The 22557-nt window shown below is 33.4% G+C and overlaps 3 protein-coding genes across 5 annotated transcripts; 1 reads left to right on the top strand and 2 right to left on the bottom strand.

Moving 5' to 3' along the window:
* Positions 1-2356: 2356 nt before the first annotated feature.
* LOC133672594 (KH domain-containing protein HEN4-like) lies at positions 2357-5384 on the top strand. 2 transcript variants are annotated; one of them, XM_062093046.1, is made up of 4 exons: positions 2357-3048; positions 3243-3926; positions 4090-4159; positions 4610-4740. In XM_062093046.1, exons 1-3 carry the CDS (start codon positions 2530-2532, stop codon positions 4153-4155), a joined length of 1269 nt encoding a protein of 422 aa, XP_061949030.1. In that variant the 5' UTR covers positions 2357-2529; the 3' UTR covers positions 4156-4159; positions 4610-4740. The 2 variants fall into 2 exon arrangements, with proteins under 2 accessions (XP_061949030.1, XP_061949029.1); XM_062093045.1 differs by lacking the exon at positions 4090-4159 and adding an exon at positions 4932-5384 and having other exon boundaries at positions 2359-3048; positions 4610-4855.
* Positions 5385-8646: 3262 nt separating this feature from the next.
* On the bottom strand, positions 8647-10028 carry LOC133672611 (protein WUSCHEL-like). Its single transcript, XM_062093069.1, has 3 exons — positions 9683-10028; positions 9457-9560; positions 8647-9025 (listed from the first exon to the last, which is right to left on the bottom strand). Exons 1-3 carry the CDS (start codon positions 10026-10028, stop codon positions 8693-8695), a joined length of 783 nt encoding a protein of 260 aa, XP_061949053.1. The 3' UTR covers positions 8647-8692.
* A 6864-nt stretch (positions 10029-16892) lies between these two features.
* Positions 16893-20735, bottom strand: LOC133673170 (RNA demethylase ALKBH9B-like). Of its 2 annotated transcripts, XM_062093859.1 has the most exons (7): positions 20457-20730; positions 20274-20319; positions 19576-20175; positions 18573-18658; positions 18145-18455; positions 17900-17971; positions 16893-17806 (listed from the first exon to the last, which is right to left on the bottom strand). In XM_062093859.1, exons 1-7 carry the CDS (start codon positions 20595-20597, stop codon positions 17509-17511), a joined length of 1554 nt encoding a protein of 517 aa, XP_061949843.1. In that variant the 5' UTR covers positions 20598-20730; the 3' UTR covers positions 16893-17508. The 2 variants fall into 2 exon arrangements, with proteins under 2 accessions (XP_061949843.1, XP_061949844.1); XM_062093860.1 differs by lacking the exon at positions 20274-20319 and having other exon boundaries at positions 20457-20735.
* Positions 20736-22557: the final 1822 nt, after the last annotated feature.

Genomic DNA, 22557 nt, shown 5'->3' with positions numbered 1-22557 from the left:
CTTAACATAAATAATTATTTATGTAGAAAAACCTTTACTGGACTTTTGGCAAGGTTATCATTTCACTTTAATTCCATCAGTTGTAGTATCAAAACAGATTATGATAATTACGATTTATAAAATTAATTGAGGTAAGTATAAATTTATTTATACATCCATGTTTATAATAATTTAAAAAAACAGATTATGTCAAAACATATTTCATTTCACTTTGAATCTTGACTTGTTTCGATAATTCTACTCAAATTTCACCTGAATTGTTTTGGTTCTATTTTAGTTGTTCGGTTCTAGTTAAATAGTGTTTTTTTATTTTGCTTTTTTTTTTTAAAAAAGAAATCTATGCTTTTTCGTCTCTCTATTTTCTTCATGAAATTTTGGGGAGGACAACTGGAGATGATGACGGGGATGGTTACTGATAAGGTCAGGGTGAGTTGTGTTTTTTTTGCTTTATCAAAAGGAAGAAAATGCCACTTGTAAGCTTATGCAACTGCCTCGACAAATCAAGACTAACAAAAATAAAAAAAAACTATCTAGGTAGTGGTTCAGTGATAAGAACTTGGGATCAAGAGATTTGCTTCCTCTGTAGTCTCAGGTTCAAGCCCTGTGGTTGCTCATATGATGGTTATTGAAAGCTTACATGGTCGTTAATTTCAAAACCCGTGAGATTAGTCGAGATACATATAAATTGGCCCGAACATCCATATTAAACTTAAAAAAAAAAAGACTAACAATGAAGACAAAGTCACACGATGTCCTTCTTGCTTCTGCCCTCGCAAATGATCTCCGCATGTGCATGTATATATATCCTGTCTGCAAAATGGCCATATCAATTCACTGCATTTATTAGTTATTTCATCAAATTATCATGGTATAATATAAACCTTCACGGAGCAAGTTTCTTGTTTTCTTAGCCTTCGTTTGTTTGATTGCGTTGTTATTTCTGTGTTTGGAGTAATTATAGTGAAATAAATGTTTGGTTACATTAGAAATTCAATTTAATTTATTTTTGATGGAGCTTTGTATAAATCATGTTTAAAATACAAGTTCTGCCGAAACAGCTCCAAGCTACTTTTTTTCTTCACTATTTAGTATTTTAGTGAACAATGCAAGTGAAATTTAATTCACTCATACTCTTTATTTGAACAATTTTTTTTAAGTGTGTTTATTTTTTATACATTTTTTTAAAAAAATTAATTTAGAGTAAATTAAATTTACTTGCACTGTCATGTGAATAATTTTTTTTCTTGAAAAACTAGTGTAGAGTGAATTGAATTCACTCACATTATAATATCAATTTTATTCCTGATAATATTTTATTTAATTTTATTGCATGTTCAAAAAATTATGGAAACTATAGTTATTATCGAATGAATTTTGTACGTAATGAAATTGTAGATAGTTTAATAGAATAATAAAAAATATTTTATAAAAAATATTATTTATTTCATGATATAATAGTAGTAATTAAATCTATAATATTTAAATTTAAAACTATATATATATATATATATATATATATATTACTTAATTTATAACCTCAATTTAAAAAGTATTATTAATCAAACTCATTAAACTATTTTTTATTCAACCTCAATTTTAACCACAGTTTTAACCAAACGTATATAAATATTAAACCAACCTCAACTAAAAGTACTTTTTATAAAATAATTTTTTTCAAATCACAATCACAAAAACTACCACAATACCAAACACACATGAATGCCACATCATCTACCTCCTATAAGGTTCTCACCAGCAGCATGCGACTGTTTTATTTAAAGGTTTGATCGCGATTGTTTTTTAAAGTGTTTTGAAAATAATATTTTTTATTTTTTAAAAATTATTATTGATATCACCGCATCAAATTAATTTAAAAATACTAAATAATATTAATTTAAAACAAAAAAATAAAAAAATTTAATTTTTTTAAAATAATTTTTAAAATTCAAAAATAAATAAAAAATAAAAAATATTAAGATTTTTTAAAATATATCAAAAATAATTTTTTAAAAGTAAAAAAATATTTTAAAACACCACATTTCATGGTATTTCCGTAACAATGCTAAGATAAGTTGATAACTGGGTTTCAATCTATGATGAAGCTAGAGATCCCAAGACTAGTGCATCCACAGATGCAGCCAATGGTTAATTCCCAAAATTTCAAATTTCAGCAGCATTTTAATTTATTATATATTGTTACATTAATAAAATATATTTAACCCTGCCATCTTGCTATATATATATATATATATAGGACCAATGACCCGATAATAAACCTGATTACCCGGGTCGTCTCCTCGGCCCGGTTCACTCACTCGTCGCGTTGGAGTGCCCATAAATCTTTTATTCACTCCAACACACGCTCACACTCACACTCACACGCTCAGCCTCATACCATTTTTTTTCCCACCCTCTCTTTTCCACTCTCTTCTTTCGTTTTAGTGTCTTCATCCTCTTTTCTAGTTGAAGGAAAGGTAAAAACAGTTGGTACACTCTAAAAAAATTCCCTCCTTTCCATTTCTCCACTCAATGCAGCACCACCAGAAGCATCACCGTCACAAGCGCCCTCCACGACAGCCGTTGATCGAGCTCCAACCGGGTCAGGTTGCATTCCGAGTAGTCTGCCATGCTTCGAAAATCGGTGCTCTAATTGGCCACTCCGGATCCGTAATATCCCAAATCCGGCTTGAAACCGGTTGCCTTGTTCACTGCGAGGAGGCCGTGAAGGGGTCGGAGCACCGGGCGATCGTGGTGGCGGGGTCCGCATCCCCAGAGAGGAAAATCGCGGTGGGTGAAGATGAGACGGTGGAAGTGTCTGCAGCGCAGGAAGCGGTGGTTAGGGTTTTGGAGAGGATGTGGGAGGTGGATGCGGTGAAAGATGGCGGTGATTGCGAGGGGTATTGTGGACTTTTGGCCAATACGTCGCAGATTGGTGCCGTAGTGGGTAGAGAAGGCAGGAATATCAAGAGAATGAAGAGAGCTAGTGGGGCCCATATCTGGATTCTCCCGGCCCCACTTTGCGCGTTAAAGGAAGATCAATTAATTCAGGTTTTTTTCTTCCTTTTTTTGGCTACATATTTCTCGTATAATAATTCATGATAGATTTTATGTTTTTGTAGGATAAAGTAATACAAATTTTGATATATTTAATAATCTCTTAAATCATAGTTTAAGAAAAATAAAATCTTTTATATCATCTGAAATGAAATTTGAAAACATTGGTGTATGAAAAAAAAAAAAAGATTACAGGGAGTAGCACTGTGGCTGTAAAGAAAGCTGTGATTGCTATAACTAGCTGCCTTCAAGATTGTCCTCCATATGAGAAGGATGAAGTGGATTTAAGCCTTGAAGCTGTTAGGAGAAGAAGAAGTGGTTCCTCTGGTGATCCACATGCGGAATTCTTCCCTCATTTGTGTTCCCTGCTACCCACATATTCTGAAAATATTGCAACTGATACAGACCATAAGAAACCTAACGAACAATTACAAGTTCAATTTAGGATGATCTGCTCCCATGGTGCAGCTGGGAGCATCATAGGCAAGGGAGGGTCTGTAGTCAGAGCTATGCAAAATCAAACTGGTGCTTCTATCATCCTTGCTCCTCCTATAACCAACTCCGACGCCCGTCTAGTTACTGTTTCTGCATTGGAGAATCTTGAATCATCCCACTCTCCTGCACAGAATGCACTTCTTCTTGTCTTTGCTAGATCTATTGAGCATGGCATTGAAAGAGCTCGTTCCTTGGGCTTGATTGAGGAAATTACCGTGACGGCAACCCTCCTGCTGCCATCAAATAGGGTCTCTTGTTTGATTGAAAGGGGAGGTAGGATAGATTCAGAAATGATAGAAACAACCGGTGCTGATATACAGATATTGCAAGGAGACCAATTCTTCTATTGCGCGTCAAAGAATGATGTAGTATTGCAGGTGCAATTCTGATCGTCTTAATTTTTGTTATCTGTTTTCAAGTTATTGTGAAATAAAGAGGATTATAGTAGACAACATAAACTGGGTTGAAGTATGTCATTTAGTCTAATATTTGTTGGTTAATGTGATTTTTGGTGCTGCTGTGATTTGTGCTTATAAACAGTTATGTGCTCCTCTCCCTCCAAGAACAATCAACACTTCATCATCACCTGTCGTTGTCATCATCTAGTTTGGTTAGCAAATTTCACCTCTTCTTGTAACATTTTCAAAGCTCTACCAGTTCTCTGCGCATCAGTTGCATTTATATGTTTTTTTTTTCATTTATCTTATTATATAAAATTTTGATGTCTTTGCTGTTTGTTGTGTAGATATGCAATATTTTAAATTTACCAAGAGTTCTGTCACTTATCGGTTGCCTTTTGTTCTTTGATATTGCCTGATGCTTTCAAAGTTAAGGATTTTTCTTGATCATCCAGGATGATAACTGGTATAGAACTATAGATAGATACTGGAATGTTTATACATTGTAATGGAGTGTGATCAGCCAACATGGTGAAGCATTTGGTGCTTCCATAGAAGATTTATGTCTTTTTTTTTTAATTCCCATTCCTCTACCTACTTGGCAAAAACCTTTGGTGCCATCTGCCTAGCGATTTATTTCCGAACTGTTATATTTTTTGCAGATTACAGGCGAGTCCAAAAATGTACAGAATGCTCTGTTTCAAGTTACCAGTAAACTGAGGGATAATCTTTTGCCTACCGAGATGCTCAATGGATTGAGGACTGGGAGCCCCTATAGAAGAGCGGGGGAGATCTCTAGATTGCATCAATCAGCTGACGAGTCTCTCGATTCCAATCTAGAAACAAGTTTGAAAAAAAGTGCAGATCAAATACATGATCCTCCTTCCTCTTCGCTGCAGTTGCCGCAGGTGAAGATTTTCTCTTCCCTTGTTTGCGGTTTTATATTAAGTTCATCCGAAAAGCTTTTTTGTCATGTGGTCACAGAAATTGCATAGAGAGCGGACAACATACAGCACAGACAATGGTAGCAGCTCAACCACCTCTGGCAAGGTTTCAGAACTAGGAAGGGCCCTGCATTTTCTTTTACCGAGGGAGGGAGGTGCTTAATCAGGCAGGAGGGAGTTCTGCTGGGGGAGTTATGGACGGAGACTACTTGCCCCGAATGTCCTGATTATGCTCCAATTTGAAATAGCACGCAGTAAGAGTTCTGGTGAGATTGAGAGGGAGTTTGGGGTGTGCTCAAGTGAGAGACAATGAAACCTTTGGCATGTATTGCATGCATAGATTTCCATTACTTCTGTGCTTTTCTGTGGGAAAAAAACTAGGGCAAAAGCTAAGACCATGAGCATCCAAGGATTACTCAGTATAGAAAGCGAACTTCGATGAACTCCATCAAAATCATTTAGCTAAAAATCAAATGATTGCTTTAATTTCTAATATCAAGGAAAGACATAGTTTAAGGCAGGGAAATTTTGGGAAGTGCCCATGCCTGGACTGGTAAAATTCTACCTTGTTTCAGGGAGAGATTATTGACATATAAAACCCTTGAATAATTATTTATATACAAAAACCTCTCGGTGGACTTTCGAGTTCCAAAGGGTGTGAAGGGTCATCCTCGTTTCATTATCCAAAGGTTATGATGCTAAGATAATATTTGTGAGGAAGACTTGTTGGATAATACGCAAATAATTATCAGAAATGAAAAAGATTATAATTAAAATGTGTTTTGTTTATAGTCGTACTGATTAAAAAAATAATAATCATCACAAGCTCCACCATAAAAAATAAAAATATGCAAACCAAACGATGTTATAGCTGCATATCAATACATGTTAATGATGGAATTTAAGATTTTTATCGTTAAATTTACTAAGTATTTAGCAAAACAAACCCACGATTAATTAGTCATGATCAGCCGGTCCTACCATATAATTTAGTAACACCAATGCAGAAAAGAAGTAAATATGCCATGAATTTTTTCTTTCTAAAGATGGTGATTATATTTATAGGCAATAAATATAAAGTATAGACAAAATTATCTTTTATTTAATAATTAAAGATTTATCTAACGCTGACCATGGATGTGTTTGTTTACATGATTATATTGTGTTTTTGTTTTAATTTTTTTTACTTTAGATCGTTGTAATAATGTACTGATGCTAAAAATAAATTTTATAAAAAAAATTATTATTTTAATATATTTTTAAATAAAATATACTCTTTGTTCTTTTAAATTATTAGGCACCCATGAACTCCTATTTCAATACCACACAAAATCTCGTGAAGAGTTAACATTGCATATGAAGGAAAAGGAAACCTAATTTCTAAACACTCACAAAAAATGTCCTCAAACGCATAATTAGACAGAATCAATGAATACTCGATTGAGCAATGACTCACAATTTGGCTGAGTTATTACAAGATGAAACACTTGACAGATTTATCATTAAGCACTTAATTCACCAACGATTGAAGCAAGAATCTGTGGTCTCTGTAATGGAGTCTCTTTTTTGCAGGCTCCAGTGATTTTAGTGATTCTCTCTGCGGGGATCCAGCAACCAGAGAGTTGAAGATTCTACTCGATGATTATTGTAATAACTAAGGATTTGAAATGGATTTAGCAACTGATGATTTTAAGGTTAGTGGTGCTCTAAGGACATTGGAATGGAGGAAAAAGACTGAGACCATTATTCTCTTCCAGACCAGTCCAGTCCAGTCCAGTCCAGTCCAGCCATGTGTAAACAAAGGCACGCTGATTGTCGGAGATGCTTTGGTGGATAGATCTGCTCGGAGATTCATACAACACGTACTTGAAGGAGTTTTTTTTATTGGCGGGTGTCGTGTGGACCTAATATGGAAAATAAGGTGATTCTCTCCTTTGAGGTCTTATGGATATATATTTTTTTTAATTTCTTTTTACAAATTATTATTATTATTTAGGTTTTTCTATTTTCCTTTTTTTATTTTTTATGCTTTGTGGGTTTGTAGGCCTTTTTTTTTGTAAATAAAGTTAAATTGTTGTTGTTTTAGGATATTTTTGTTTAAAAACATGATTAAAAAAACAAATAAAACAATATAATTATATAAATTATGATGTTTTGAAATTCCTAATACTTAGGAATCATGTCCGAGCACTTAGTCTTGTAAGGAATATTTGATTCTCTATGTGTAAAAATATATATATTTTTTCAAGAGTTTTTTTTATAGAAGATATATTGTTACAACATATGGATTGAATTTTTTTTTATTCTTACACCTCTTACATGGATATCTAATATCGATCACTTCCACTAATATTTTTCAGATTAGATAGCGTGTAATTAATAAAACTCTCAATCTCATTACAATAATCCATTATATGTAACCCTTTGAGTGAATCTCGATACATGCATGAATAATTATTCATTACTTATATCAAACTTATATAGAATATATTAATTAATTATATAAACTAAATAAATTAGCTAACATTGGTTTAGCTCAAACCTATTCAATCTATTTTAATAATACTCTTAAATCATTATTAACTATCTATATAAATTCAAAATCCTAAATATTTACCGAAATTTTCAACTTAACAATAAAATTGATAAAATATAAAACGGACTCATTAAATAAGTTATTATTTATTTCATTACAAAACACCAAAGTCATAAAATCAAAATCAATTTCCTCAAATTACAAACAAATATAATTTTTTAAAATCTCAAACAAACCCTAATATTTACAAATCATACATTCCTAGAATAAATTTTCATGACTAAAAGATATAAAACAAGTAAATACACAAACAAACTACATATATACTGCAAAAGTATACAATAAAAATTAACATTTTAAAATTGAGTTCAAACAAAAAATAAGTAGTTTTGCTTACTTAATGTGGAAAATTCTAAAAAAAAATTGAATCAAAAGATTGAGTGTTTGGATGGCTGAATTTATGATCGAAGATTGATTTTGTGATAAAATTATTGGGGGGGGTGTTTGTTGTGTTGAGGGGGGATCATTGATGGATTTACGGGCAATATTTATTAACAAGTTTATTTTATCGGTAATCTTATTTGTATAAATGACATAACAAGGAACTAATTTGGCGTTTTTTTTTTTAACTCATTCTTTTTTTATTATGATTTTCTCAGTATATACTGAGAGAATATTTTCATCGATATTTATTAACAAACACAACAAACAATTAATATGTCAGTAAAGTTCACTGCAATCTATCAATAAAATTTTTTTGTTAGTATTTCTATTTTTTTTTGTTAATTTTATAGTAATGTAAATTACCATAAAAAAAATATTATTGAACAAATCAATAAAGTAACATAATCATCTACTAATTAAGTATGGCTCGACTCAAGATAAAAGTCGGGTCACAAGTTAATTTATTTTTAAAAAAATAATTATGAAAACCACATGTTAAGAAAAAAAGTCAAATTAGTCAATCTAAATTTTTCTTTATTTATTTGGTGAACCTAAACCGATCAAGACTTTAGGTTATTTTGTGGAGATGGTCCGAGTTTAATAAAAGTGTACTTAAATCCTTTGTGTGGCAGGTGTTAAGTTCATAACTACTTGGAATTTTCAATAAACAAGTGTCTAGCAAGAAGACACCTAAGAAGCACATAAAATTAATAGCACCACTAATTAATTAGTAGGGGTACTCGTACCTAAGAGGAATATCACAAGAAGGCTAGAATTACTCAAGGTAGCAAACTAATTAAGAGGGATAATATTCACAAACATTAATAATCTTGTGGTTGGCCATTGTAGGAGTAGAGACTAAGGTCCAGGGAAGTACGGGAAGGAGTGTCATTGCCATAATCACCATAGCCACAGCCGCTACTGTAATAAAAGTCTGGGTTAATATTGTTGATGTTGAAAGAGCTACTGATGTCCTCACCAAGCATGGGAAATAGAGGAAGAGTCTCAATCTTTGCAGCTGCTTCTTGTTCTTGACCAAACACAGCATAGGATGAACTGTGAGGGTTAATGTCAACCCCTGATCCATAGTTAATAGTATTGCTCATGGATCCACTACCAGCACCATTGCTACCACCAGCTGGTGCTGAACAGTCCTGATGAAGCAAACAAAAGAGTTTTTTTAGACCTTTTCTGCCCCGTATCCTGTTTACAGGAAAGGAAAATGGCAGGCTTAATTCAAAGAAAAAGAAGCTGTTTTGTTCAAATTTATCATTCCAAGGAAACCAGAAAAGTTTCTGCCTTTACTATAGATATTGTCAAGAAACTTTTTAAGGCTGTAAATCTCCATTCTACCTCTGCTTTTGTGATGGGAGTATTAAGGCAAGATCTGAGTGGATGTTGGTAAAAAGGTAAATGAAAATTCACACAGCATTAGTATTCCACATGGGTGTAACTTTTATGTTGATTTCTTTCTACTTTAATGCCTAACAGCAAAAGCATATTAGATTACACCAACTTCAGCATCATCAAGAAGATCTTATCAAAGGCATAAGTCACTGACATTTTCTGGGTCATCATTTCTTACCCAAGAATTCTTCTCCCGCACGGTTACCGATCCATATCCATGGCTATCTGTCTGCCCAACAGTAACCACACCGGTATTTGCAGATGAAGAAGCCGAAGAAAACCCTGCAAAATTGTCAACACAAGACACATAAAATAAACAAAAACTCAAGTCTAGCTAGCCATGATAGCACTGGAAAAGAAGGAAGCAAGTTAGAGAGGGAAATAACAACCAGGATTATTATTACTGTTGGAGTACTTGTAAGAGTAATAATCTTCAGGTTTCCAGGCAGTTCTTTGTTGCACGGGGACTTCATTGGTGAGTCTTTTCTTTTGCCTCTCACGAGCTTTATGGTTCTGAAACCAATAAAATACATTTTTGCCTTCAATCTTGCCGTACTTTCTAAGCCTAGCAGAGATCTGCTGAATCTCAGCTCCATTTGGGGACCTAACACCTTTGATGTAGTACAGTTCCTTCAATATTCTTATCTGGTCAGTAGTGGGATTCCACCTTGTACTGGTTTGCCTGCAAAGAAAGTTCCCTTTGGCGCCACCGTTATTATCCTCATTTGGTTGTTGTTGGTGAGGTTCCATGATGGATTGAGAAGCCAGAACAAAACAAAGGGAAGAGAACAAAATATCTAGAAGAGAGGATTAATTAGTTGTGAGAAATGTAAGAGGTGGGGTAGCTAGGTGTGTGGGAGAGATCAGGCTTGTGCATGAAATAGCTAGTTAGAGTCTAGGGGTTATATATATGGCCTTATGGTCTATAAAAAAGGACCAGTCTAAGAGAGGTCTATATAAGAGGCATATGAGATGGAAGGGGAGGATATATATCAGAGAAATATCTGATAGAGAAGGACTGAAGTTGACAGTGAAGTCTTCATAAGAAGAGAAGGGACAAATGAGAGCTTAGAAAGGGAGGGTATCAGTAGAATAACTTGGATCAAAAGGCTATGATATAATTAAAACTAGTCATTCAGTTTCCTTGAGAGAGACTTTAAAATGTAGAAAATTGAGGCACATATGGAGCTAGCTAGTGATATATTGGAAAGAAAGAAATTAGAAAGTAAGGAAGGAGTGAATGATGCTTGCTTCTGAATGAATGAATGAATGAATGAATGTCACAAAACGATGTAGTGTGTTCATGTCTAGTGACACTATCATGGACAAAACCAATTTAAATCCTCCTGGGGGTAGAAGCAAAGCAAAAGGAAATAAAAAAAATGCATGGCCACATATACACACACACACACACACATATACATACATGTAAAAGAAGATCATAGGTAGTGTTCATCATGCCTTGGCCTAGCTACGAGGATCTATCTTTATATATGCCACCCATCCTTGCATTAATTAGTGCTTCCACATGTTTTTGCTTTATTACCTATATATTTATATCTTGAGATTACAATATCCTCTGCAAGAATCCCAGGAATTTAAGTAAGCATATATCTTAACTGGTTAATTTACGCCTTGGGGATCGACTAGCAAGGGGACCGCTGTGTTATATACTAATATTGTTCAAGTAAAAGCAAGCTCTGATTTAGCAAAGTACAGCCTGATCATAGTGATGGTGAGTGTCTAGACATGCAATTAATAAAGAGAAGCAGCTTGGAAACTGCAAATACTGAACCTGACTTCTTCACTGTCCTCGATCGGCAAGATGTTCTAATTAAGGCAATAGTTGGAACATAGCCATGACCTTTGTTCGTATAATTTCTTTTTTAGTTGGAAACATGAGGAGTACTAGAATTTATCAAAAATAAATAAATAAAACCTTGTTGCAGATATATATATATCCCCGGCCGATCCTTTCATCTCTTGCTCCCTGATCATATTTTCTTCAAACCCCCTCTTCCTAAGTATTTTTGTTAAGCATTATATATACGGAGTAGGATTTATCAAAAATAAATAAATAAAGTTACTTCTTTATGTTACCATTGTTGTTTTTTAGAAAGGAAGAATTTATCAGATTAAAAGTGTTAAATTGTCAAGTAGTCTAATATATAATTGAGAAGGGTTCAATTCTTTAATACATGTATCAATGGTTTTTTTTTTTTTTTACATACACAAGCAAATAATATCTAGATTTATACATATATATATATATATATATATAATTAATTTTATTTTCATAAAGTACCAAAATAAAACCTTAGAAATATATATTTTCTTTGCCTCAAATTAATTTATATATATTTTAAATCGTTTTGATTCTGGCATAGAACCACGTTACCAATTTGTTTAGTGAAGCAGCTGGTTTGTTCCCATACCATTAAGAACTAGCAAATTGAGCCAGTACTTTCATTTATAACTACTAAACAATTTTCTGAATTATTGTCAACGTCTTTACTCTTGCGTGGCCTAGAAATTGAACGTGGACTAGCTAGGTCAAGCAAAATAACATCAAATTAATATATAGTAACATGAAGAGTTAAGAAGACAAAGGTAAGCAGTAATGTCGGCAATTGGGTACAAAAACAATCTCACTATCACCATATCTTCATTCCTTTACACCACGAATCACCACGCCTCCCAGAAATAAATGTACCCAGATCATTAATGCTTTGGTTTCTGCATGTCTCAGGGGTGTTTTTAAGTTAAGGATTGTTTTTTCTTTACTTGTAAATATATTAAAATAATATTTGCATGGAAAAAGGATCATCATCAAGAGCTATATCATTCTTCCTTGTGTTTCCTTTTCCAAAAATAACTGAAACCCAGCATCGATATTCATGGTGCATGAGGCAGTGTGTGTCGATCGACATCTCTTTTACTCCTGTGAGAAAGAGGCACATTTTCACCAGGGAAATTATGTTCCAGCCCACGCATACATTACGAAAGGGCGTATTGAAATGATTATTATTCTGCCCGCAGCAAGTACCAAGCAGTCCTGTCGCCTGAGCACATATTTTTGTTTTTACTTCCCAATATCAGATTCATACTGGATCCTCCTTGGGAAAAAGAAAATCACTGCTCATGTTAGTTTTGCATATGCAAGTTCTTTGTGCCCATGGATCGACTTAGAGGCATGGACTCCTTCTGTCTTCAGTGCATGATTTACTACCAGGTTATCAGAACTATCGAGAAATATATGTGCTACAAGAGATTCTAAATCTAACTTCTTCTTTTTTCTTCCTACCCTTCACCTTTCTCTGAAATCCTCATTGTCTCATATGATACAATCCTGAAAAAGGCATGAGATCGAAGCAGTAAAAGGAAATTAGTGGAAAACTATCGTTTCTTGTTCCTGTCCAGAATTCCGAAATTTGGATAAACTATAAAGTCTCATCATTACACAGCACATCAAGAACTATTTCAATCACTTCTCCTGTATCTTTAAGTTTTTAGGTATAATATTGTACAGTAGTATTTAATCTCTTTAAATCATGTTAAATTATAATTATTAGACCCATTCAACTTAATGTAAAACCTGGGTTAAGGGTTGAGCATGGGTTAATAAAAGAAATTTAAAAGGATAAAATATGTCATTTAAGAAAAAAATTGAGTTAATACATGTATTTTACCATGTTACAAGTTCACTCGTAAAATTTGCATGTCAACTTTAAATTTTGTTTTTCTTTCCAAACTTGATTAAAATCGTGATAATAATTGTTTTTTAAATTCTTTAGAAATATATTAAATTAAACATTTTTGCACAGTAAAAACAAGCAAAAACAAAGGTGTCTTATACTCATCGGACATGGAGGTGGATCGTCCTGTGTCATCTGGGTTTAATAATAAAGCCTTGAATTTGTTTGAGTTTGACACTTCATCATAAGATGAAGCTATTTGTTTGATTTTGACACTTCATCATGAGATTTTGCTCTCCTTATCATGCATTTATTTTGGATTCTGCAATCTCTGAAATGGGATGTGGGCATTGGTGTTTGTTTCTTGGAGCCAAATAATAGCCAGTGTCGTTCTCTCTTCTTGATGATCAACTTTTTTAGGCTTTGATTTGGCAGGGAAGGCTAAAAAACACATCTCTCTCTCTCTCTCTCTCTCTCTCTCTCTCTCTCTCTCTCATCTAACATCCTGAACTGCTGATGAACTGCTGACCTCATAAGGAATGCATTAGTGGTATTGCCCAGCCGGCAGGGGTACCCTTCCCTTTCTTCGGGGTAATCATCTCTTTGGCTCTTATTTTCTCCTCCCATATCTCTAAAGATAACATCACAATATCAGTTCATATCTCTTAACCTCTCTTTCTAGCTGCTAGCAGTCTCTCGTTTCTCTTTCTTTTGCTTTCTGTCTTGTTAATTTCTAAGAAAGGGATTGGCTACCTGCACATATATAGAACAAACCCTAGCCACAACTTTTATTAATTCTTTCACGTTTTTTAAGTTGTATATATTCATTAATTAAAAGATAAATGCTAAGAACAAAAGCAAAAGCATTTCACATTCAAACAAAAACCTTGGATGCGAAAACTTCAGTGAAGAATATTGTTTATGCTTGCGCTGTGTAGTTTTGCAGCATCATATGATGGTTTATAAACATACAAGTGGACAGCATTAGGAAGTTTTCATGGTTCCAAAGAGATTGGATCTTTTGTAGGACCACAAACTACTGGTCTTTTCGTTAGGAGCTTGAAGCAGAGTCGGATATTTGAATAGATTATTTTGGAACCACTTTCAAGTTTTTGGCCAACTAGCTAGTTTTAACCATGTTATAATTAAACCTGATTGACTTTACATGCTAATTTAGTTACTCGTTGGTTTGGGATTCGGAATAGATTGTATTTTAAATTAAATTGAATAGCAATTATTCCAGTTGAAATTAATTGATCTGCTGGTGGGTTAACTTGTAATTCTATTAACTTGATTAAAACTCTATTTAAATTAAAAAAAAAACTTAAAACAATATTATTTTAAATTAACTCGAATCAACTTGATTAATTACTCAATTCATGACTGACTTTAGTTTCAATGACCCGGATGGATTTCACACTTATGAGCCACAAATTAAATTTATTAAATTTTTAAATCTTTTAGTAATTTTGATATATTAATATTAAAAATTATAAAAAAAATTATTGTAATATATTTTATTAATAAAATAATACTATAAAAAATATTATACATCATAATATCAAACCCATACACGTACGAACTCAAGAAGTTCCATTGTGATAATCTTGGAATTAATGAAAAAAAAATACAGTATAATTCATAGTTTGAGCTATCTTCCATATTAGACCTAATTTTTTCAAATTTTCCAAAATAGTCACCCCCTAAACTTTGTTTTTATAAGTTGTCTCTATATATATCATAGCAACTGCTTTAATACCTCCTTTAATTAACATCATCTATTTGGTGTTGAAAAACATCCTTTATTATTGTGAATTATAATAACAAATTAATATTTTTTTCTTTTTATTGAAAAATCCAATGAACTGGTCTTGAAAAGTAATTAAAGAATCTTTTTCACGATATTCATTTGTCATTTTAGAATTATTTAAGGGGGCTCAATCTTTTTTGTAATTTCTTACAAAGTTAAATTACTTGGAATAATCATATGGTCTACAAGCAATTCAGTAATTTAATTTAAAAAAAATTATTAACAAGTTTGTGCAAATGAGTCACCCCATTATCTTTGGAAAGCATATGTGATTGCTCACGAAGACTAAAAAATGAGATTTCTTAGTGTTTTTTAGTTTATCACGACAATTACTACATTTACCCCCCCACCCCCTCTTCGTGTTTGGCCTTATAACATTTCACATTACCCTTTCGGTTTGTTTTTCTTTAGGATTTGTTGCCTGTTATTTTAATTGTTATTTTGTTCATTTGAGTTGATTTATAGAATAGAATTGTTTTTCTCAATTTTATTCTCTATTATTTTTTTATTTTAAATTTAATTTTCATTTTTTTATTTCTAATTATTTTATTGAGGATAGATTTTAAAATTGATTTTTTTACGGTTCCATACTCCTTTATTATATTTATATATAGATTTTATTCTCATTCTTTTTATTGTTATTTTTTTGCGTTGACAAGTTTTTAAATTAATATTTTTTTATTTCATCATTTAATATTAAATTGAGTATCTTAATTGACCTCGAGACTGGGATTCAAGAGATTGTGAATTTGAGAGCTTAACCTATGTTTAAAAGACACTGATGTTTTTTTTTTTATTTTAAAACTCATGTTTTTCAGTTTCAACTTTTAGCATTTAATTTGATTGGATATTGGGATTTATAATTTATTTATTTATTTTTCCTTGGATAGAATTTTTCACTTATTTTAAAAATCACTTAGGTTATCATGGTTCTTTATATTTGTTGTTCTTTATTAGATTTATCTTCCTTTTAAATAATGTTTTTTAATTAAACTAAATTAATTGCTTAATATTTGTTTGAAAAAATATTGTTAGTATGTCACCATTTCTATTTTTTAAAAATTGTTTTTAAAGGTTAGATAAAAAAAATTAGCCTAAGACATAGCGTGAAACAAAAATCCATTTGTTTTATCTTTTTTTTTCTTAAACTCATGTTTTTTTTCAACTTCATCTTTCAACATTTAATTTATTTAGATATTAAACTCTGTAATTTTTTTGGCTTTCTATAGGATTTTTTAACTAATTTAAAAAATAACTTGAGTTATCTCAAGCCTTTTTATTTTTTGTTCTTTGCTGATTTCTTTAATCATATTATTAAATTAACCTGACTTAATGGATTTAGTCAAGTCAATGACTCAAGCCTCAGATATTTCCTTTCTTCTTTAAAAATATTGTCATCGCCTAAGCATTTTTTTTTTTGGTGTTAAAATCAATTTGGTTTGGGATGCAGCATAGCACGGGCTGCTAATCTAGATTTGCTTGAGTTATTTTTGGATCCTTTTCTTTTTAGTTATTTTTTATTTTTATTTTTTAATATTTGATTAATTAAAATCAAATTTTTTAATTTATTTCGATTTAAATTCAATAAAATTATCACAAACTCATATTCTGATTCACAGGTTACTTGGCCTTATTAATTTACTTTGTCATCATTTCAATGCTTTAAAAATAAATTTGTCGTTTAGTTTATCACCGTCTCTGTATTTTAAAAGTGTTTTGTACATTATACATCAAATTCTTGACTTCATAACATCACGGGTAACACACTAGTTTGGAGCTGGTTTTTGTAGGTTTTCATGGATATTGTAACATATTTGTGGGGGCTGTGGGAGCAAGAAAGTGAAAGAAAAGGATGGAGGATAATAATGGCATTTAATAAGATTTCATTATCAATACAATTAACATTAGGAGTTATCACGTCATAATAACTTCTTAGACGCTCCAAGGTTGACATTAAGACAGTTGAAATAGTAAGGGTTGAAATAAAATGATTCTTTTGCCAAAGAAAATAATATAGCTAGTTTTCAGTATTATTATTAAATCCGGTCCGACACGGCAGGTTAACCTAGCATATAACCGGACCAGGAATAAAAAACATTCCACTCAGAATTCACCAAAGCTAATATTAATAAACTCGCAAATCAATAATTTGTTGACAGCAATCAGGTGAAGGAAAAACAATTATAATACAATTCTCAAGACTTCCAGTGTAGAATATGAAAACAATATAATGCCATCTCGCGCTATGATGTGGTGGAGTACTTCTGTCACCAATCAGCTTAACGGCACCTCAACAAAGCAGCAATCCGTCACAATTCACAAACAAGCAGCATCAAGCTAGTTGATCCAATTAATCAAATACCGAGCCATGCTTCGAGATACGGATAATCCGATCAGGGATTTAACCAAAACCAGATCTTCAAAGGATTCCAGCTACACAATTGTTATAGTAATGTCTAAAACCTTTGGATTCACTAATAGACAGCAGACTCAATATTGCTCTCTATTCCACACACCCATGTAAATATTTGCTTTGATCAGAATCAAATGAAGAATGCATTAGGTATTGCTACGTATACATTAATATATTCAGCAGAACTCTCTGACACTGAAATAAACCTCAACCTCCATATCCGCTTTCCACAGAATACTCAAACATGCCAGCAATTAAATCTCGGATGTCCAAATCTGAAAGGTACAATTCAGCCAACAGAAGGGTTGGACCTCATCCATCAGCTCTACCTATATTTTCCTTGATCCTCCGCTGATATGCAGCCGGTCGTCGACTCTGACTTGAATAATCAGGTTCTGATTGGGAACCATTCTCTGCAAATCTCCTTCCTTCCATCTTACCCTCTTTATCAAATGGCCGCCTTTTCATGTAAGGCTCGGATTTAGGAGAATTTAACCTCCTTGTTTTATCCGGTTCGTGTGGCAATGGCTGAATTCCCTGCAAACCAGGATCTGGAATAAAACCTATAGGTCGTTTTGCTTCATCCATTTTTCTAAATGTGATTGATATCCTATAACAAATACAAGGTGGGAAAGGAGTCAAATTAAACAAACACCATACAATAAGAACAGCTCAAGAAGATTCAAAAAGATTCAATCGCTACCTCCTTTTATGAACTGAAGGCACACAATGCTTAGCAACGTCTGCTACATTTCCATTTAAGACAAGAGCAGATCTGAAAACAAAAATGACTAAGATTTTGGTTCCATGACAACAAAGGTGGAGTATAAACAAATATCAGGACAATAATTACAAGATCATGCACAATATACTAGACGGGAAAAGAAGAAAGAAAAAAAATGATATAATAGCAAGGAATTGATGTCAAGGATTGCAAGTTAGACATACCCCACAGGAAGAGGGATTGCGATTGGACCATCAAAGTCACCCACACCCACAATCTTTAAGTGTGATCCAAATAGCATATTGCACTCGCTAAGAAAAGAGACAGTACAGAAAGGTCGAACAAAATCATGGGTATCAATGTGAGGAGGTATACAGTCCCCTTCTTCATAAATGTTAACAATACAACTGTCCGGCACACAAGTTGGCGGGATAACATGCCATCTGACCAGCCTTCTGATGATCACTTTAAAAAGGACAGGTATAGGATCTACCATTTCATCCTGGACAATGCCTGGCGGATTTCCATTTTTATCCTGCCACCATAGTGTTAATATTTCAAGTTCTAACGTTTGTGCAGTTTTGAAATTCAAAATTTTGAATTGCCATAATTCAGAACGTTGATGATATGTAGCAAAGGGATCATAACTTACTGTTGCGTGATTGTAACAACAACCAAACTGGAGAGTCTCACGCCCTTTGCCCCTCATCCACTTTTGTGGAGCTGAATATGTTTGTTCTGCAAGAAAATTTCAGAAATTCCCTCCCAATTATGAACAATGATATATAAAATAATTGAATATTTTCCAGGAAATGTTTTACCCAGTTCAACTCACAAATGATGCAAAGAGAAAATCTTGGACATAAATTCATACCTCTACTGATGAAAGCACATCTAACAGATCAATATACTGTATGTGAAAAACAGCTAAGGAACTATTCAAAGCTAATGAGTCTACTATGGATGTGCTCAGATCCATAGAATTAGAAGAGGAATATAAAATTCCAAAAAATTACCAATCAACACTCAAGGCGAGTTTTGACATCAGTCTGCAAATCACCATGAGTACTGAGTTGAAAGTGCAAAACCATGTCAACAACAATGTTCGACCAATTTATATCATGCACGGGAAGATAATATAGAATGGTCAAATAGATAATACCGAATAAGTTGACATCTACTTTCATAACTTCAATGTTTTATTCTTTATGGAACAGGACAGTCAATTGTTTTAGGGACCAACAAGTGTCAAATAAATGACGAAAGCTTAGATTTATTGGCATATGAAGCTACGAAGCACAAAAAGAAGATGCTTTAAACAGTCAAAATCTCTCAGTTGTCACCATGGAAAATGTAGGATTTAATGATTGGTGCTAGTGTGCTATATAGTGTTCTTTGACAGTGATGAAAAACATGAACACCACTAGTTTCAACTGTGCTTTTACTAACACAAATTGACATGCATGGAATAAATATGTGTGTGCATATATCCTAGGAACCGCAGCTATTTAGGAACATAAAACCAGTGGCCAGAGCAATTAAGCAAAAAATGTAACATAGCACATAGAAAAGAATTTCTGATTGGCTTAAGTGGAAAACTTATCAACAGATCAAATAGAATAGCCTGGGAAAGATAAAAGCTTCATGAAACCAACCTTTCAACTCGCCCTTTTTCCCTTTCTCTTTAAGAGCATAGACATGATCAACAATCCTCTTCTGCTCCGCGGTACTGAAAATGTCCATGTGAAGTTCGAGACCCTGGAGAATATTAGTAAGCTTCCCATTAACCTTCTCATAACACATAAACTCCTTCTTCCTCTTCACATTCATAAACCGATTGTATTCGCTTTGCTCATACGCTAACGTCGTAGGCTTCCCAACAACCTTTGTTATCCTCAAATCACCCGCTGAATCATTCACATTAACTTCCCGTTTATTCAACTCCTGCTGTTCTAGTTCCTTCTCTTCTTTTGCAAGTTCATCATCCTGTGCCATATCCGCCCAAGACATCCCCAAGTGCCTCTCACTATGAAATCCACTAGTAGAAGCCTCCGACATGGGTGGTGTTTCAGACCACCCAGGTGTTCCATCTTTCCAACTAACTATCGAAATCGTGTCATCTTCCTCTTTCAAACTTCCCACGGAATTTTTTTCACAATTACCATCAGAACAACAGTTCCCGTTGGACAATTCCACTTCATCATTCAATTTCGGAAAATCCCCACCCTTATCTTCGCCTTTGAGCTCTACAATAACTACCAAACATACCACAACCAAAGACTCCAAATTAGTTAAAAATTCAAACAACAACAAACCTTAACTTCAACAAAAAAAAATTAATAGCAATACTTACATTTAACAGTAAACAAAAGAAACCCCTGGTTTTCAAAATATCGACACTGTAAATTAAAAAAAAAAACTAATTTCTATAATTCAACTAATCAGTTAACAGTATATTTATTATTTTAAAAAAACTGGTGTTAAGATAATAAACAAAAACAAAAAGGTTAACTCGGGAAGAAAAAGTTGTTATAACCTGATAGAGAGCGAATGCGATCGGAGAGAGTTTTGGTGCAGTCACGGCAGAGATCCCGAGAGAGGAAAGGGAGCCAGGTGGAAAGAAATTCCGAAGCGATTTTAAGTTCAGACGGTTGATATTGAACAGGGAAGGGGTCATCGCTATCGGGATTATTGAGTTCGGTCATGCCTGACTGAGTTGGTGACTCGGAGAGTAAAAAATATGGAGAGGGAGAGAGACAGACAGAGAGAGATAGAGAGAGATGACTTGAAACACAAGGATTGTGGGGGAGGTGGTAATAAAAGGTTTGGCCGGTCGGGTGAGTGCTGGGTAGGAATGTTAAATTGGGAGTTTATAAGGGGTAGTTTTGGGATGAGATATATAGTTTTTCGATTCGTTTTTCCTTTTAATTTAAGAATATACATATGCTCACGTATCAAAATATAAGAATTTGAAATCAAAGAATCTGATCTTATATTCGAGCTATATAATTATTAAATAAATATTAATGATTATTAAAAATTTATTTGATTATTAATTTTAAAATTTATAGAGATTAGTACAAGTTAACCTAAACATCCTATATAAATAAAAAAAATAAAAAGTATTGTAACACAGCCATTGGATGGATGTTCTTTACGTAGATGGATGGATTATATTGATCACTTTTTTTTCTTTTCTTAGTTCCATTAAACTTATTTTTAGTTTTATCCGATCAGAAAATTGGGTTTTAATTTTTTTAAAATAAAAAATTCTTGAATCACTGTTATTTTCATAAAAAAAAACCCGGTTTTTCCACTATCTCTACATTAATTTGTCTGCTTGCAAACACAGATAGGATAAATGGTTTCCCCCATCTAATCTGCCTGTTTTAAAAGGATAATATGTGGTCAATTATTTTTTTTAACTATGTTATTCCACTAGTATTTTTAATTGACTGAGATAATTTTTTTAAAAAATCAATCTTACTTTTAATTTTTTATCTTAACGAGTCAAAAGGGCCATTTCGGGCGTCAGGGTACTTTCATGAAATGGCATCAAATGATAGGGTCTTCCCACAAAAAGAGACTCGGATGCCTTGCACCAAACACACACCAACAGTAAATAAAAGGGATAAACTTTGAAGTTTGAACTTTGCTAGCTAGCTGTAAAGGCACAAGCATCTGCTCGAAAGAAGTGGGAAGATAAGAGCCTTTCAGAAAAGATTATTGAACTTTACTTTGGAGAGAAGGTGATGCTGTTTTGGCTCAACAAGTTTGCTTATGCTTCCATTTTCATTATGATTGGAGCTTGGATACTTTTCCGGTTTGTAGGGCCTTCTCCTAATCTTTACCTGTAGGACACCACTCCTCTGTTCCTTCATGTCAAAGGGTTCATAGCCAAGATAGCATTTCATGAATGAAAAGAGACTGCTTTTTTTGCTCGGGTTTATAGAGATTTTGCTGCTATGAATCGAATATGCAATCAGTTATCACATTATCAAAGCATAAATCTACCCCGTCCAGTTTCAACGAGGTTGCTTATGCTTCGTCTCGAAGCTTTAAGCAATGTCTCCGTCATCTTGAATGCGTCAAGGTGACACTCTGTTGCTGAGTTATATCCCTACCCTCGATGAATCCCAAATGAGCAAGCAGAAGGCAGGAGCAATCGCTAACAAGTTACTTCAAAATAATTGCAGTGGACAAGGAAAGAATCCATAAGAACCAATGCTCAAACCAACAAATGGAACTTTATTACTCCAGTTGAGAAAAGAAAACAATCTTTGAATATGGAATGGAACTCTCTCTCTCTCTCAAGTCTCAACACGCACGCGTGTACTCACTGCTATCACAAATGAAAACAAGCAAGCTTTGAATATATTCTTTGTCCTTCAAATATCACCACCGCTAATTTCTAGTGCCTATTGTACGCCTATACGACTTTCATTTTTCTATAACCAGATGTTGCACAAAACTGAAACAGAACCTCAAACGAAGGGCATTGCAAGCTACACAACTCTAGATCCTCTAGAAATTCACAGCTATAAGACATTGAACATGTCTCTTGGCGTCTTACACCTGCAAAAAGCTTTCCGTATTCAGCCAAACATAACGATAGAGATATTAGGAATGATAAATTA

Source organism: Populus nigra, chromosome 14 (assembly GCF_951802175.1).
Source record: "Populus nigra chromosome 14, ddPopNigr1.1, whole genome shotgun sequence".
Lineage (NCBI taxonomy): Eukaryota > Viridiplantae > Streptophyta > Magnoliopsida > Malpighiales > Salicaceae > Populus > Populus nigra.
Note: the sequence above shows the minus strand (reverse complement) of the source record. Positions and strands in the feature narration are given on the sequence as shown.